Source organism: Sordaria macrospora, chromosome 7 (assembly GCF_033870435.1).
Source record: "Sordaria macrospora chromosome 7, complete sequence".
NCBI classification, from domain to species: Eukaryota; Fungi; Ascomycota; class Sordariomycetes; order Sordariales; family Sordariaceae; genus Sordaria; species Sordaria macrospora.
In genome coordinates this window covers 1,188,141-1,205,777 of record NC_089377.1, presented here as the reverse complement: position 1 = coordinate 1,205,777, position 17,637 = coordinate 1,188,141, and the positions used below count along the sequence as shown (strand labels likewise).

The 17,637-nt window shown below is 52.6% G+C and overlaps 4 protein-coding genes across 4 annotated transcripts; 3 read left to right on the top strand and 1 right to left on the bottom strand.

The window, feature by feature from the left end:
• Positions 1-386: 386 nt before the first annotated feature.
• Positions 387-2,107, top strand: SMAC4_03368 (uncharacterized protein). Its single transcript, XM_003353002.2, has 2 exons — positions 387-628; positions 688-2,107. The coding sequence occupies exons 1-2, from the start codon at positions 542-544 to the stop codon at positions 1,483-1,485; spliced, it is 885 nt and encodes a 294-aa protein (XP_003353050.1). The 5' UTR covers positions 387-541; the 3' UTR covers positions 1,486-2,107.
• A 2,365-nt stretch (positions 2,108-4,472) lies between these two features.
• Positions 4,473-7,854, top strand: SMAC4_03369 (uncharacterized protein; the record flags this gene model as incomplete). Its single annotated transcript, XM_024655460.2, has 2 exons — positions 4,473-6,132; positions 6,191-7,854. 2 exons carry the CDS (start codon positions 4,473-4,475, stop codon positions 7,468-7,470), a joined length of 2,940 nt encoding a protein of 979 aa, XP_024511345.2. The 3' UTR covers positions 7,471-7,854.
• A 4,002-nt stretch (positions 7,855-11,856) lies between these two features.
• SMAC4_03371 (uncharacterized protein) lies at positions 11,857-15,635 on the top strand (the record flags this gene model as incomplete). The annotated part of the gene is made up of 3 exons (XM_003353005.2): positions 11,857-11,902; positions 11,994-14,295; positions 14,485-15,635. The coding sequence occupies 3 exons, from the start codon at positions 11,857-11,859 to the stop codon at positions 15,419-15,421; spliced, it is 3,285 nt and encodes a 1,094-aa protein (XP_003353053.1). The 3' UTR covers positions 15,422-15,635.
• A 17-nt stretch (positions 15,636-15,652) lies between these two features.
• Positions 15,653-16,696, bottom strand: SMAC4_03372 (uncharacterized protein). Its single transcript, XM_003353006.2, has 2 exons — positions 16,635-16,696; positions 15,653-16,380 (listed from the first exon to the last, which is right to left on the bottom strand). The coding sequence occupies exon 2, from the start codon at positions 16,330-16,332 to the stop codon at positions 15,901-15,903; it is 432 nt and encodes a 143-aa protein (XP_003353054.1). The 5' UTR covers positions 16,333-16,380; positions 16,635-16,696; the 3' UTR covers positions 15,653-15,900.
• Between the last annotated feature and the right edge of the window lie 941 nt (positions 16,697-17,637).

Sequence of the window (17,637 nt, the reverse complement as noted above, 5' to 3'; positions counted from 1 at the left end):
CAACACACCGAGATCCATGTCCGAGCCATGTCATGCGTTTCGCCCAGACGGATCCCGGCTGCTGGACAGGCCCAGATCACAGAAGCGAAGGGAGGCTTGTCATCTTTCTTTTGTTCACCACTCCGTGTCTTCAGGAGTTCTCAAATGTTATTTACCTTCATGATGATGATTGCCAGCCTATTTGCTGTCTGGTACTAACCGAGTCCGAGAGACCAACGGGTATCCCCGAATGGGCCGAGGTCTCTCCATCCGGACTGCAACAGTCTCACCCCCTCAGCCAGAAATAATCCAGTAAAATTCAAGCAACTCTGGCAAGATCAGCCCCAGCGCTCCCCGCAACCGACGTGACGTTCACTTTGTTCTAGAAATCTTCTCTAGGTCCCCTGCTCATTCACCTGTGAATGATCCCATATATCCTGACCCTTGTCCTCTTACCGAGCCCATTCCCTTTTCCTTTGTTCTTCTGAAATACTGTGTACATACGCTTTGAGTAACCGTACATTTTATCATTACAAAATTATCAACATCAACCATTGCCACGATGGGGGACACTATTGAGAAGCCAGACTTCCGACCCATCTTTAACCCAACCAAGCAGCGCCCGCTTGGATCTCCTCCGCCTAGGGAGGTAAGCACTTTGCCCATTGTCCCGAGAACTTTGAAAACATGAACTAAGGTTTTTTAAAGACTATTATCAAAGATGCCTTCAGACTTCGCACCCTGATGGCCATGGGCGCCCTCGCCCAGATCGTCCTCTTCGCCATCCTGCCCTACCGTTATGCTGTCGTTCCCGCCTTGATCTTCGTTCTCCAGTCCATCGGTTCGACCATCGGCCAACTGCTCTTCTACAAGACCAACGAAAACCCGTTCATGACAGGTGTCGTCCAAGGCCTCACCAGCGGCCAGCCTCCCTCGTGGGAAACCGGTCGCTACCCCAACGCACCCTGCTCCAGCCCCATCGTCGTCTTCCACCTCGGCGTCTCGTACAACCACCCGCTGGGTCCCGCCTGCCCTGGCGGTAAGGAAGTCTACACCCATTTCATGAACATGATCTCGGCCATGAACGAGAAGAAGGAGGAGTATGGCCTCTTGGGCATGTCCAACTGGAAGCAGACCAAGCGCGCGACCCACAACGCCGGCCTGGTCGTCATGTACTTCAAGAGCGTCGAGGGACTGCACAAGTTTGCGCACGACAAGGAGCACCGCGACGGCTGGGATTTCTTGCACGCGTTCCGCAAGAAGGGATACAACCACATCACGGCGCTGCACGAGACCTTTGAGGTGCCCGCGGGTGCTTGGGAGTCGATCTACTTGGATTCGCCGCCTATCCTAATGGGAGATACGAGCATCAAGGTTACGGAGAAGGATGGGAGCTCGACTTGGTATAAGAGTCTTGTTGATGCGTCGGTGAGGCCGTTGACGGGCATGATGAACAGGATGGCGAGGGGTAAGGCTACTGCGAGGGAGAGTACCTATGCCTATTAGAGTTGGGTCGTGGGTTGGGACGGGGAAATGTTGAGTTTTGGTGTACCCGGAGAAAGATGTGAGCAGATCATAAACTCAATACGGATAAAATTTACCAACTGTTGTCGATTCACGCCACTCCGCCAACCTAGACACGATGTATGATAGGCGTGTAAGTATAATACACCATACAGTCACCCATCAGCTGGCCCCTCCACAGCTCAACTTCCATCCCAACCCATGCCCTCCACCTTCGGCACCACCAGCCACTAACCAGCGCCGCGTCACCCCTCGCAACAGCACAGCTCCCGCACCTTCCATTTTCACTTGCAAACCGCACATGTCGTCCCAAGGCACCATATAACCCCCTTCATCCAGCCTTGCTTTCGGATCGACCGCAAACACTATCCGTGTGGTCAAGCGGTCTGATGCGTTGCTCACCACAATCTCAGTCTGCCGTCTTGATCACACACATCTCAGAACTCTCAAGCTTCCGTCGTCAGAATAAATAGGCCGGGCGTGCAATGTCAGACAGAACTGCGGTTCACGTATTTCCGCGCCATCTTGAGCAACCGGTACCTACTTACTTCTAAAGTGAGTAGAGGAAAGTTGTAGCAAATCGAGATGGAAGCCGAAGACGGGGGCGAAAAAACAGGGGTTCTGAGGAGAGACTTGGTTCGATCCCGAGTCGGCCGGACCCTTTCTTTTTTTTTTTTTTTTTTTTTTTTTTTTTTTTTCTGATCTTTCTTTTCTTTTCACGAATGTTGCGACGATCCACGAAATTCTGTCCGATACTTGAAGGGCGAAATTCACTACCTCAAGCACTCCTATTTGCTCGTTCATCTGTTTGCCCAGCTGTTAGCTAGTATGGGTTGGTTTTGTCTTATCGTCGCATCCGGGTTTGCGTGGCTGTCTTGGGAGTTCTCACCTGTACTTCACTTTGCGCCCCTTTGGTCGCGAGTAGACGACTTGAGGTGGCGAGCAGACGACGACCATATCATCATCGCTGATGAGATCAAGTTATTTTCTACATACTACTCATCACAATTATTCCATCTCAGGTGATGCAGGCCTCTCAACTGCTTCCAAGTTCTGCCTCACCCTCAGTGAAAGGTGGCTTACTAACCGTCGTCCTCATCGGATATCACCATCACAATGTCAACAAATCCGCCATCAACTTTCTTCCCCACATGCATATGTCATAGATTTAATTTGGCACACAATCTCAACTCAGCCAAGTCTTTGTCACGGGGATCCATACCTTGGGTGCCCATTTACTACTCTTCCAGTCTTCCGGAATTCCCAAGCATAATATACTGGCAGGTCGTACGTTAACAGATTCCCGAGGTCAGACTTAACGGAACTCATCAAATATTCATGTGGAGACCCCGCAAAATACAAGTGTGATAATCATCATGTCTTCTACCAATCTCTGGCCATCTGATACTGGAGTTTCGTCATCTTCCCTCAATGTGTTATGGTGGAGATTTGAAGATTGATCAACATAGGCGGTCGTGATTTGTTAGTGAACTGCAGACAATAATGGATCTCGTGAATAAAGATCCAACATGAATTCGGAGCTTCACCATGGCCAAACCCGGTTTCATATTGCTGCTTCCGGCTTAGAGATATGTTGGTAGCCAGCCTCAGTCTTTCATCTATCGCGATGATACCTGATCGTTGGAATTGCTGATGATGAGGTCGACGTCGACAGGCACTGCAATTACCCTAACCCTGTGATACCATTGCCCCCGTCGTTGTCCCCGAAAATATGTTAGTGCACACATCGACGACTGGACTTCAACCTCGGAAGCTTCGTGGATTCGTGACATTCCATCCTCCGCTCCAAGAAGCTAAAAACCTCCCAACCATATCGAACGCATAAAACACCAATCTGTCAACACACGATGTTCTTACCAAAGTGGATTACCCCGTGCTTGGGCGGCGGTCAACAATGTCCCATCAGTGTCCATCAGATGTCCATCAGGGTGCACCAACATGGCCAACCGAAATCTGCACTAATTTCCGGAGCTTGGACCCTGAAAAGTGCTGGTGAGACTTCCATTTGCCAAACTGCGCGCCCAGGTCCGTCTGACGTAGCACGCTTCCATCGAACGGGGCGAAAAAGAACGTCGTATTGGTAAATCGATTCGTCCGGTGTTTCGTTGACGATGGCGGAACAGTTCTGGAAAAAAAGACTAAGCGTACACGTATTTTGAGATTCTAAAGAGAACTCGCAAGGTCTTTGTGTGTTCGACGCCACCAGATCAATCTTCATTGTCCCGAGGAACTGGTTGTCAGGATTTCAGATCGGGGAATAAGACCTTGAAGAACCTCAAAGGGAAGAAGTACATGTGGAAGCTCAAGGAGGCCGCAATTCCCGTTGACGGCCAGGGGCAGCAGCGAATCGCGAAGGAGATCGTGAGTTTTCCGGGGAAATTGCATCCAGGCGTCAGGCCTGACGTACAGGGACGATAGTGTACAGTGGCCTCCCTTGTTGGCGCAGGGCCAATCATGAGCGAATCAGCGTCCAGATCCGGCATGTCGTTCAGTGAATGGGCCACGGATTGACCAATCGGTGCAGAGAGAGGGCCGCTGAAGAAGTCCGAGAATGACAGGCATTCCAGGGACAACTCCTTTAGCACGTGTTTGTGGTCTTGTATCTCGGCCGAGCATCCTGGTTCGTTCATTGTATTTGTCCCGTCCTCTCCCACCATTGTCCATTTCTTGCATCTGTATGGCTCATTAAAGGCCTTTGTTGACGTCGTTTCTGTTTTATGATTGCTGGGCTGCTGTTTCCATTCAGCTCACTGGTTGCTCGCCTCAGCTTCCCTCATCCGCCATTCATAGTCATCATCCACCTCGACGTCGTCGTCCGTTGTCCCGCTCTATCCGAGTTCGCAGAACCAACAAGAAGAAACAAACCACAGGCACGGCAGGCCTCCTCCTTCCAAGATATCCAAACCCTTTTCCATGGCTGGCTCGTGGCATAGGCCCACGCGTACAGCATGGACCTATGGTGGCGCCTGCTGGAAAAGCAGTCATCATCAGATGGACTCAAGCAATCAAGCGCCGTAGAGGAGCATCCAGCCGTCGTGGAACCGGCTCACCATCATACTGTGCATCCAGTACATCATTCGCAGTTACGCGCACCGGCGGCGGCGCCACAGCTACGCGCCGGATTGGCCAATCTCAATACGAATCGTGACCACCACATACAGCGTCGGATAGATGAAGCTCGATCCATCAAAAATTCTTCTGATACTCCTGTTTCCACCTCTGCTCCAGCTCCTCTCTACGTTCCTTTTGTTCCTGCCACGCCACTTCGAACCTCGCTCTTTTCTCTAGCTTCTCCTTGCTCTCCAGCTTATTCGACTGATTCCTCACCTGCGTCTTTGTCACTGGCCTACTCCAATTATGACACGGAGCCCATGGCCCTCTCGACCCCGGAACACATACTCAATACCCGTCCAAGCCAACATAGGGATAATACCCCCAAGGCTTTGACATCATCACAGAAGGGCGATATTGTGACGGATCGATCTTCTTACAACAGCCGGCAATATGAGCAGCGAGCGAGTGGCACCGGCATGATGCCAAATTCTACACCTTCTACCAACATGTACCGCCCTACAAGGCCACCAAGTCTGGATGTACAATTTTCACGCCAACAAAAGAGATTATCACTACTGGGAAGGCCATCGCCTGCGTATAGTGAGGCTACCAGTGCCAGAAGTAGTCTGGTGAGCCCAACTCAGCGAAATCCTCCAGCGCGGAGTTCATCGTCCAGTCGACTCCTTCCCGGACTCGGTCTTCCCGATCATCCACGGCAACGGTATACTTACCTCTCCTCCGACGGCTTACGGACTTCGACCATATCTGAGGATGCCCCCAGCGAGGGTGAGCTAGCCTCTGAAATATCCGCCGCCATTCTGAAGCAAACTGAGGAAAATGCCGCGGCGGAACAACCATCGACGACGCTTAAGATCTGGGGCGCGGTAGCCAGATGCCTGGAGGAAATCACCGTTTCTCTTGGGCCACCAAACCCAAGTGCACCAGTGGTATCTGCACCACCAAGCATAGCAGGCGCTCCACAGCTAAGAGCCACACCATCCATAAGGAGAATGTCGAACTCGGTACAATCGGTGGGATCGAGAAGGACTTTTTACGATGTTGGAGCGCGGAATGATCTTGCATCTCGGCATCGGAGAGTGATGAGCAGTAGTTCCATCCGAAGCGGCCGACAGGATCGCGATTCGGAAACGACATATGGGATGGATGAACAGGGGGCGGAGGAATACTCCTGCCCATTCCGGGTGCGCAATCCGGTTCGCTTCAACATCCGCGATCACGAAGTTTGCGCCATGACTTCTTTCGAGTCACTGGCCGACTTGCGACACCACGTTATGTCCTATCATCGAAGGCGCGCGATGCCCCATCAATGTCAGCGGTGCAAAGTCGGATTCCCTACACAAATTGCTTTGGATCATCACTTGATGCTCCCAAAGGATGAAATGTGCGACACAGTTCCGGCGGGAACCCTAAGCAATCCTGAGGATGGGATATCGGAGGATGTGGACAGGACGATGGCTTCTGGCAATGGGATCCGAACTTGGGATGATCTGTGGCGTCTGATCTTTCCTATGGATGATCAGGTTCCTAGTTCTGGTAAGCAGCAACTCCAAGACCTGAGGGAGGAAGCTATGACAACTAACCCATCATGCAGACTTTCATCCCGTAATCGAACTAGCCGAAGTCGAGCAGCATTTCGACGAAGGTCAAGAAGCGCTGAAAACGCACTTGCAAGAGACGCTTCGGCTTTTCATTCCGGAGGCCATCGACGATGCGTACCGTAACTTCTTGACTGGCCAACTTGAACTGGTCTTCGAAGCACATAAGGCGAACACCATTAGAAAATGCCTTCACCGCATTCACGGCAGCACCAACGACGCCACCAGCGGAGAAGGTACCTCATCTGAGGACAAGAGGCGACGGTCCTCAAGCGGTGCTGGCAACGTAAACCTAGCGCGCCGCTCAACGCGCAGAAACCGTCAAAGCGCCATCTTCCAGACTTCCCGCGCCCAAGACAGACAGTCATCAACGTCAGATGGGCTGTTCTCCCCTTCCTTGATCCCACCGTGGCAGTCAAGACGAGGAAGCAACACCCCCAGTAACATCAGCAACAACAATACTAACAAACTAACATCACGACGAATGTCAGATACCACCCGCAGCCGACCAAGCCTCACGGGAGGCAATCCACCAACCAGCCCCAGACGTCTCTCCCCACACCCAACACCTACCCTTTCCGTCTCAGCAACCGTAGCAACCAACGAGTCCGACGACGGAACTCTCAAATCACCCACCACGCCCGCTTCTGCGTCCGGTTCAGCGCCTTTTATTGGCATCGTATCCTCAGAAATCGGTACCGAACCGTCACGCGGCTGCACCTGCGCCTCCCCCTCCACATGCCGCTGCAACGAGCTCCTAGCTTTCGGCATCCACCACCAAGCCCAGCACTTCCACGGGCATCCTCCCGCCCGCCCTAAGACGGCACCAATCCCCAGCCGCAAACAGATGGAAGAACTCTCTGTTCCTAAGCATCGGTTGCGCCACCAGCCTGCTCTGCAAGTCAGGACCACAGGGATCGATCTAAACGGAGGGTTGGAGGCACGTAAGGCTTGGACGGGTGTTGATATGCCGGTGCGGATGTACGATGAAGATGGCAGTGACGATGACGAGGATCTGAACAATGTGTTCTTGAGACCGAAGACGGGTGGGAGTCTTGATTCGGCTTTTCGAGGAAGGGGGGCGATGTCAGCTTCTGCACGGGATGTGAGGGAGTCATACTCGCCGCAGAGCTTTAAGGAGAGGTTGTTGAGTAGGGGGAGTACATCTAGGGGGTTGAAGCAATTGGAGGTGGAGGGTGGTGTTGGTGCTGGCGAAGAGCCTCGGGGACGGAGTTCTGAGGGAACGTCAAGTCAGAGGGGAAGTTGGATGGGTTGATTTCCATCTTCGATCCCGACCGTGTTGAAATTTCGGGCATGCAGAGCCCAGACCGAGCTGATTTGGGGCTTAGATCTAGAGTTTGGATTAATCTGATCTGATAGGAGGAGAAAATGGGGAAACAAAGGGGAAGGGGTAGAGAGGGGGTATAATAGCTGGCTCTATTATTTTTTTTTCCCCGAAGACATACGCGGATACATACGCGGATAGTATCGATCAGTTTTGGATACGACTGCGACACAAAGCAACAGCCACTTGCCGTTTTTTACTAGACCTTAGAAGTATGATAATGAATAATGAGAGCAGTTATAGCATCGACGTAGCAGCAAACAGGGCAGAAGTTGCCGTTTGGACTTTAGATGTCAGCTTCAGTTGGGAGATTCAGACATGGAATCTTGAATTAATCAAATCAATCGAGTCGAGTCGTCCTGTACCTAATACGAGTATCAGACAGACGGACAGATACAGATGAAGTCTCAATCTATCTGCAATGCACCCATCCATCCTGGCCACGAAGCCACGTGCCTTCCGTCGAGGTCCTCGTCTCTCGGTCTTTCATCTTCGGGTTTTTATCGTCAGGTTCATCGTTCGGTTCATTGTCGAGTTTATCGTGTCAGCGCCATCACCTCCACGGTGGCAGTGGGGCTTTCGTCGCAATATCATCTCATCTCATCTCATGGAACCGACCGAGGCGGAGTTAAGTCGCGTGGCAGCGCCTGGGTACCATAGGTGAGATAAGCATAGATATAATGTTGCTACTGAAAGGGGCTGGCTGTGGATGAAGTTGTTGTTTGTTATGTCCGTCATCAACAACACAAGTCACAACAATAACTTGAAGCGGAATACGGCCTACCATAGGGTAGTTCTAGACCCTCCACTTACCAAAAATCCTTATCGCACCCAGCTGTAAAGTCGCTTATCGAATACGCGTATTCATCTCCGCGCTAAGCCATTTTAGTTAGGTTCAATGTCCTGCGAGTTTCGAACCCCCTCAGCCTCAACGAGCTCAACCAAAAGACCAATTCACCAATTACCAACCCAACCGTCAGATCGAAGGATCCATCGGAAAGATCCGAGACTTGACGCCGACATTTGCGAGTGTCTAATACCCCTGGAATTTTGGAATACGCGTATAGCCCGGCAAGGAAACCGAGAATGCTTGCTTGACGAATTCTGCAAGTGACGGCACTAACAGGATACAGTGGGAGTGAGTAGGGACGTTTGTTAGACGAGGCAATGCGCGTATACACCTACAGCATGTGGATGGATATGGCTTGCGCAGATCTTCGAATACGGTTCAAACGGCCCGCTTCCTGCTTTAAGCTTCCCACTTGTTACCTTGAGCTTGTCTCATCACGGTGCGAGTCTGCAGCATAGCCGTAGGTACCGTAGACGGTAGGCTGTCAATGTAGGCAGGTAATGTAGGGTCCTAGTGATAGGTAGCGGGTATCAAATGCGGTGGTGGCAGATTCGCTATGCGCAGCGGCGGAGATATTCCGCAATGTGGTTTGGTTTGGTTTGGTTTGGTTTGGACGAGGTTGCGGTTGAAAGTTGAGGCCGTGAACTCTGTCTGTATGCTTACGCGTTTAGGTAGAGTATCCATGTTTCTTACCTACCTACCTACCTACCTACCTACCTACCTAACATACCTTCTTTGCTTCTTCTGGAAGTGGTTCTTTGTGTTGCTAGCGCTTGCTTAGCTTTTAGCTTTCCCGAGTGACCGGGTTGTAACATACATATATCTTCAAGGGGCGCTCCGGTTCAGTTCTTGGTGATATTGTCCTCATCATCAACACCATCATCAACAATCGACGTTCTTTTCTTGTCTCTCTTTTTCTTCCCTCGTTTCCAGTCCCTTGACAAGCCTCCGATTGGATTCGTTCAAGTATTATTCGACTCGACATCAAAGCTCATCCTCGGGATTCTCGAAAGCTCGCAAGCAAACATGTCAGACACAGACTCCGGGTCAGATAAGCAAAAGTTCGAGTTCTTCAAATATGACCCCTCCCTAGCAGCCAACGCCGTCTTCGTCGCCTTGTTCGGCATCATCGCCGTCGGTCACACGTTCTTGCTTGTTAGGAATAGGACGTGGTACTTTATCCCGTTTGTGGTGGGATGTCTTTGTATGTTTCTACCCCGACCAAATCAACTCGCTCAAAGTTGGCACTTCCGGCTTGGTGCTAACCATCAATGACAAAAACAACAGTCGAAGCAGTCGGTTATATCGGGCGTATCATCGCCGCCGGCGAAACACCCAACTGGACCTTGACGCCGTACATCATCCAGTCTCTCCTGATCCTCTTGGGCCCCGCCCTCTACGCCGCGTCCATCTACATGATTCTCGGCCGACTCATTCGCATGCTGGAGGCGGAGGCGTACTCGGTTGTGAGAGTGAACTGGTTGACCAAGATTTTCGTCTTGGGTGACGTCTTGTCTTTCCTGGCGCAGGGTGCTGGTAAGTTTACAATCAACCCCCTCTCCCTATTGATAGTTAGCATGCTGACCAGACCCCCCTTGATTAATAGGCGGCGGTATCCTCGCCAAAGCTTCCACAGTCAAAGACCAAGACCTCGGCAACAACGTCGTGCTCGCCGGCTTGGGCATCCAGGTCGTCTTCTTCGGGCTCTTCATCATCACCACCATTCTGTTCCACGTGCGCATCGCGGCCAACCCCACGCCCAAATCTTACTCGGTCACCGTCCCCTGGCGCCAGTTCCTCTGGGCGCTGTACGTGACTTCGTCGCTCATCATGATCCGTTCACTGTTCCGCATGGTCGAGTACGCCCTGGGCTGGGATTCGGTGTTGTTAGAGAAAGAGGTGTATCTGCTGGTGTTGGACGGCATGCTCATGGTCATTGTCAGCGCTGCGTTTTTGTGGTATCATCCCAGCAAGATTTTGGTTGGGTATAAACAGGTTGGCATGAGGTCGGCTGTTGATTTGGAGGGGAGCACGGTCGAGGGAGAGTACACCATGACTTCCTATGGTGGCGGTGGGCAGCAAAGCCCGATTCCCAGTCCGGTTGCTGGTGGTGCCGATGGCCTTAAGGCGTATGATTCGAGTCGGTCGGAGCCGGGCAGGAGGAACAGTTTGATGTTGGGCCAGGGTAAGCACCACCACCAGACGCCGTCGGATGACGTGAGCTCATATACTCCGTTGCGCAGATGAGAGGATGAGGTCATGAGTGAGCTAGTCGAGGGGTTTTGGTTGAGACTTTTGGCTACGGAAGTTTGGACATGTTGGCAATGTATAGACGGCGGTTAAGTTTTCTTTTGTCATAATGGGAGAGGACAGACGATTGGCACCTGTTCAGCGGGATGTTAGAAGGACGGCGTTTAGCGATTAGCATTTCTTTTGTCTTGTATATGTTTGGTTTGATCGGTATGAAAAGAGGGGCAAAAATGTATAGACTTGGGATATAATGCTATCAAGATCAGGATCAACTGAGATAAACATAGACGTCAATCTCAACTCGACGTCCTCGAAAGCTCTTTCTTTTGTAGCTTGTCGTCCCTGTGTTGGCGCAAGACCGCAAACAGCTCAGTGATGCCGTTCGCTTGGCATAGAAGCAGACAATAACCGCCCAAGTTATTTGGTCTAAGCACCAAGTGCCAGGTATCGTCAATCTTAACGGCAGGTACGGATATCGTGAGCTGGTCAACTCGTCGCCGGGATATCGAGATGACGGATGACGGATGTTGAGATGGAATGAGATGACTGCCAGTACCGGCAGGCAAACAGCAAGCAATGACAAAATAGCGGTGAAGAATGGCAGAATTCCCAAAATGATGGAAGGTAACATCGGACGTCTGCGACAGTCACAGACAAGCAGAGTACCTTTAAAGAGGGCCAAAAAATCCCGTTGAAAGCTCACGAAAAATATGTGTATTGCTGCTTTATATATCTGCGATTTTTGATACGTTCTGAGTTCACGACTGAATACTTGCGTCCTACCAGCGCGGCAGAGGTTACCCCTCCCTCAATTCCCAGGCACATGATAGCACTTGTTGTGGTTGCAGCGCCCAGGCTGCTGCGGTGCCGAATTTCCTCAGCTTGCAACCCTTGCCCCGCAGCAAAATTTCCAATCTCTTATCAGCGCGATTCCACAGTGGAATTAGATCAAAATCCAAATTTTTTTTCTTTCCTCACGACACCTTCAGGTTCTCCCCGGGGTCTGCTCTTTCCTCTTTTTCCATTCCATATTCGCCTCCAGTCTCTTCACTGCAGTACTGTGCCCCCCAAATACCCTTGCTATCTCCCCCGCGGTGTGCCCAACGGGATCTTGTTCTTCTCTTTTCCCTTCTCTTTTTTTTTCCTCTGTTCTGTTCATCCTTCCTCTTTTTTTCTTTTTTTTGATACCCCTTCTGTTCATATTTCCTTGAAGCGCCATGGACAAGCAAACGCTTGCCGCGCTCCTCAAGGAGTCACAGATTCGTAAGCATTTCCCTCGCTTTCCCCTCGTCGGCGACACTAGCTGTCTGCGACAAATGAACGCAGAAAACAAAAACTAACTCCTCCTCTCCAGCCGATACCCAGAGAGTCAAGGCCATCACGGCTGAGCTCCAAAAGAACTACTATGTTCACCCCGAGTGCCTTCTCCTCCTCATCGAAGTTTTCGCGACACACGATGACCTCGGCGTCAGGCAATTGGCCGCCGTCCAGGCTGCCAGACTCGTCACCAAGCACTGGTCCAAGATCCCCAAGGCCCAGAAGGTCCAGGTCCGCCAGGTCCTCCTCGAGGCCACTCTCAAGGAGCAGAACCCCAAGTGCCGCCATACCGCTTCCCGTCTCATCGCTGTCATCGCCTGCTTTGACTTCGAGGAGGGCGAGTGGGACGATCTCCGCGACATTGCCATGAACTTGGCTACCAATGCCGATGTCAACCAGCGTGAAGTCGGTACCTACATCATCTTCAGCTTGATCGAGGCCAATCCCACCGCCTTCGAGGACCTCCGCAAGCTTCTCGAGATCTTCCACCACACTCTCCGCGACCCCCAGAGCGCCGATGTCCGCATCAATACCATGATGTCCATTGGCGCCTGCCTCCTCATGTTCGATCCCGAGGAGGATCCCGAGGCCGTCAATGCCCTCCAGACCCTTGTCCCTTCCATGGTCGACGTTCTCAAGCACGTCGTCGAGTCTGGCGATGATGAGAAGATCGCCCAGGCTTTCGACGTCTTCCAGCAGTTCTTGGCCTGCGAGTCTTCGCTGCTCGGCAAGTACCTTAAGGATCTTGTCAAGCTGATGATTGACCTCGGCGGCAACCCCCAGGCTGAGGATGAGGTCCGCGCTCAGGCCCTCGCTTTCCTCGCTCAGACTGTCCGTTACAGGCGCATGAAGATCCAGGGCATGCGTGATATCGGCGAGGAGCTCACCATCAAGAGCATGGTTATCCTTACTGAGATCGACGATGATGAGGACGAGGACGACATGAGCCCCGCCCGCTCCGCTCTCATGCTGCTCGATCAGCTTGCCAGCGACCTCCCCCCTCGCCAGGTTATCGTTCCCCTCCTCAACGCCTTCCCCAAGTTCGCCACCAACCCCGAGGCTGGCTACAGGAAGGCTGGTATCCTTGCTCTCGGCACCGTCGTCGAGGGTGCTCCCGACTTCATCGCCAACCAGATCAAGTCCATCATGCCCCATGTCATCACCCTGCTCAACGACCAGGACGTCGGTGTCAGACACGCTGCTCTTGTCGGTCTGTCCCGCCTTGCGGATGACATTGCCTCTGAGCTCTCCCCTTACAACGAGCCCATCATGACTGCTCTTGTCAAGAACCTCCAGGCTTCCATGGCCGCCACCACCGATGCCACCGTCGCCAAGAGGAACGTTGAGATCATCCGTTCCGTTTGCGGTGCTCTCGACTCCATGTCCGATGGTCTTGATGCCGAGTTCATGAAGAAGTATGCTGGTGAGCTCGTCGCTAACATCGGCGCTCTTATCGGCCACGACGACTACAAGGTCAAGGTTGCTGCTTCCGGCGCTATCGGTGCCATTGCCGAGGCTCTCGGCGAGGAGTTCAAGCCCTACTTCGACAACATTATGCACGCTCTCGGTGCTTATCTTACCATCAAGGAGACTGAGGATGACCTTGCCCTTCGCAGCGGTGTTTGCGACTCCGTCGGTCGCATCGCCACTGCCGTCGGTGCCCAGACCTTCCAGCCCTACGTCCTTCCCCTCATGAAGTCCAGCGAGGAGGCACTGCATCTTGATAGCACCAGACTGCGCGAGTCCTCTTTCATCCTCTGGAGCTGCCTCTCCAAGGTCTATGAGAAGGACTTCTCTCCCTTCCTTCCCGGTGTCTTCAAGGGCTTGTTCCACAGCCTTGAGCTTGAGGAGGAGGAGATCAACCTTGAGCTCTCTGAGGCTGAGCGTGCCATTGCCGGCACTGATGAGGAGATTATCACCGGTGGCAAGCGCCTCAAGGTCAAGGCCAACGATGATGAGGACATCATGGATGAGGAGGAGGGTGAGGATTGGGAGGACATTGGCATCTCCCCCGAGGCTTTCGAGAAGGAGGTTGCCATCGAGATCATGGGCGATATCATCACCCACTCTTGCTCCGGTAACGAGATCGCTGAGTACCTTGAGAAGGCCGTCGAGATGATCTCCCCTCTTCTTGAGCACCCCTACGAGGGCTGCCGCAAGGCTGCCATCGCTACTTTGTGGCGCGCGTATGCGCGCGTTTGGCAGCTTATGGAGGAGGAGACTGGCTCCAACTGGGAGCCCGGTCTTCCCCTCAAGACCCAGCCCACTGTCACTCTTGTCAAGCTTGGCGAGATTGTCACCAGCGCCACCCTCAAGGTGTGGTTGGAGGAGATGGATCGGTACGTACATTTCTTTCTGTTTTGCCTCCTTTCCGTTCGAATGATGAGCACCTTCGCGTTAAACCCAGCTCACTCAGAGGCATTAAATGTCGATGCTGAGAACACGCTACATCTACTCCTGACATGAACATCATACCCTACCTTTTTTTATCAATCAACTTTTGCAGAATGAAGCTAACTGTTGAAAAGTGCCGTCGTTACCGAGGTCAACCGCAATGTTGCCGCCACCCTCAAGGCCTGCGGTCCCGCCATCCTTGCCCAGGGCGAGTTCATGAAAGAGACCATCAGCATCCTCAGCACTATCATCACCCGCTCTCACCCCTGCCAGCAGGATCTCGGTGACGAGGATGAGGAGCAGGAGGTTGAGGGCTCTTCCGAGTACGACTGGCTTGTTATCGACACTGCCCTCGACGTTGTGATTGGCCTCGCCGTCGCTCTTGGCCCCGCCTTCTCTGAGCTCTGGAAGATCTTCGAGAAGCCTATCTTGAAGTTTGCCTCCTCCGAGGCTGAGAACCTCGAGCGCTCCACCGGTGTCGGTGTGATCGCTGAGTGCGCTGCCAACATGGGTGCCACCGTCACCCCCTACACCGGCAAGCTTATGCACTTGCTCCTCAAGCGTCTCTCCGATACCGACAACGAGACCAAGAGCAACGCCGCCTACGCTACCGGTCAGCTCATCCTCCACTCCACCGACAGCAGCACCTACCTTCCCCAGTACGAGACCATCCTCCATAAGCTGGCCCCCATGCTCCAGATCCCCGAGGCTCGTATCAAGGACAACGCCTCTGGCTGCCTGTGCCGCATGATCCTTGCCCACCCCGATCGTGTTCCCCTTGCCCAGGTCCTTCCCGCCTTGGTTGATCTCCTGCCCTTGAAGGAGGACTACGAGGAGAACACTCCCGTCTACCAGTGCATCTACAAGCTCTACGAGCAGGGCGAGCCCACCATCAACTCTCTCACTTCCAAGGTCATCCCTGTCCTTGAGTCTGTCCTCAGCCCTCCTGAGGATCAGCTCAGCGACGAGACTCGTGAGCTTGTGAGGAAGCTCGTCCACAACCTCTACAGCGCCAACCAGGCTCTCTTCGCTGCCAACCCTAATGCGTTGAAGCTTGCTGGCATCCTCTAGAATGAATGTTGAGGAGTTGAGAGAGTTGTAAGATTTGCATAGCACGGACCGGGGTACAGGTGTTTAATTTGGCCAAATGATTTCGAGCCGCATGAGCGATGACATTAAAGACATGATGATTTACAGATGCCATTCAAGGGTTTAATTATGTTCATGCCTGGGAACAAAGGCTGGCACTTGTTTATAAGGGATATAGAGGGATTTCAAAAGCTGGGACAAGCAAGGATTGATGTTTGGGTTTGTTTTCAAAGATGACAGCTTATTTGAACGAGCGTCTTAAGATACCTATGATGCCTCAGAGCTTCCAAAGCCAATAAAAGAGCGTAATGCCGTTGGCTATTCACACATTCTGTTCCATCGTCCTCCTGTGTGCATGTCTCCTTCTCTCTTTCCCCCCTTGATCAAGCTGTTCATCCTCCACCACCTCATCACCTTCCCTCACTCCCTTTCTCACCACCCACTTTCCCACTGACGAGTACTCAAAGATACTCAACCGTAGCCCTCAACACATTCCCATCGGCCTGATAGAACTTGATCCTAACCGTCTTCCCGCTCTTACTCTTCGCCTCAAACTCAGACGCCTGCGCCCACAAAGCCTGGTACTTGGCATCCTTATCATCATAGTACTTGGGATGCAACTTGGTCAAGGGCGCCTCATCAGCAGTGTCGACAAGAACGTCGCACCACCGCTTGTAGTTGTGCACGCCCACGGCCACGGCGAAGAAGTCGCCCTTGCTGGTCTGGAACCGCAGCATGCCGGACGAGCCGGATGCCGCCATGGAGAGCACGTGCACGCCCGTGGACCGGACTTGCGACCAGATGGTGTTTTTGCCCCACCAGCTCGTTTGTTCGACGAGAGTCAGGGTGTCGGAGGTGTCGTTGATGAGACGGAGGTGGAGGGTGTAGGACATTTTGGCGGTTTGGTTGGGGGGTTGGTGATTTGGTGGTTGGTTTGGTAACTGGAGTGGGTGGGTGTTAGCTGGATGATAGGGGACGAGGAGGAGGAGAAGGAGGAGGAGGAGGAGAAGGAGGAGGAGGAGGAGAAGGAGGAGGAGGAGGAGAAGGAGGAGGAGGAGAAGGAGGAGGAGGGCGAGGATGAAAGAGGTAGGGAAGGAGGAGGAGGAGGAGAAGGAGGAGGAGGAGAAGGAGGAGGAGGGCGAGGATGAAAGAGGTAGGGAAGTTGGAGCTGGAACTTGGAGGTGGATTAACCAACCTTGTGTGGTTTGGAAAAGAAGTGTTGGTTTGGCTGAGTGAGTTGAGTTGACTTGTTAACTCATTGGTGAGTCTGATGGTTTTTCTCTTTCGACCTTCGGAGGGGAGGAGTGATGCTTTATACTCGACTTCCACCATCACATCTCCCTGCCCCGTCCCCCCTCTCCCTCTTCCTCTCTGTCCCCCATGGCATCGTCGCCGTCGCCTTCATGCATGTATGTGTCTCAGCTCAAAGAGTTTCCATTACACAATTCGAAAGCCCCCCTTCCTACTTCCTTCTAGAGTCAACATGTTTCGGTCGCAACGTGTCACCAGACATTGTCTCTTCATCCCCTCATACTGGCGTACAGGTTGCTTCGTTCAACTTATGATTCCTACCGTAGGTAGTCCATGCAAGACGGCAAGAGCGGGTTCGAAGCATTCTCTCTCTACTATCTCCGATGATCTGCAGTTTGGAACGAATGAACGAACATCACTCGATCACGGACAGCACTTCTACCGCTTCTCACTCACTAAGATGGAGAGAGGGAAGTGGGTGATGAAAGCTTAGCTAGGGCTGAAGACTGTCTACGCCTGGCTTGAAACGTACTTCAACTCGTTAAAAGGTACGCTGGATGGGTGACGAGGGCCTGGCCCTAGCGAGCGAGGGCTGAAGACCGTTTACGCTGCACTTTGAGACGCCTTGGACGCCTATCCCGAACTCTCACCAACTTCACCAATTGAGAACAAACATGCTGTTGGTTGGGCTACGCTGCCCGGCATGTGCTGAACAATCGGACACGGGAAGAGCTATGAGAAGTAAACAAACAGAAGGAGGGGCATTGGGTGCAACATCTCACAGCTCACAACTCACACCCAAGCTTCCTTCCACAGCATGAGAATCACCTCAACTGCAGACCTCGTACAGTTACAGATCGGGATTGGGTTTTTTGGGTTCTCGTCGGTGAGATAAATAATCAAGGAATATCCCATTTGCTTCGCCCGAGCCGGTGACCAGCAAAGGT

Bases quoted from the DNA above. Each gene is read 5' to 3' on its own strand.
- SMAC4_03368 (XM_003353002.2), top strand. From the start codon at position 542: ATGGGGGACACTATTGAGAAGCCAGACTTCCGACCCATCTTTAACCCA. The intron at 629-687 runs GTAAGCACTTTG...GGTTTTTTAAAG, and splicing joins GATCTCCTCCGCCTAGGGAG to ACTATTATCAAAGATGCCTT.
- SMAC4_03372 (XM_003353006.2), bottom strand. From the start codon at position 16,332: ATGTCCTACACCCTCCACCTCCGTCTCATCAACGACACCTCCGACACC.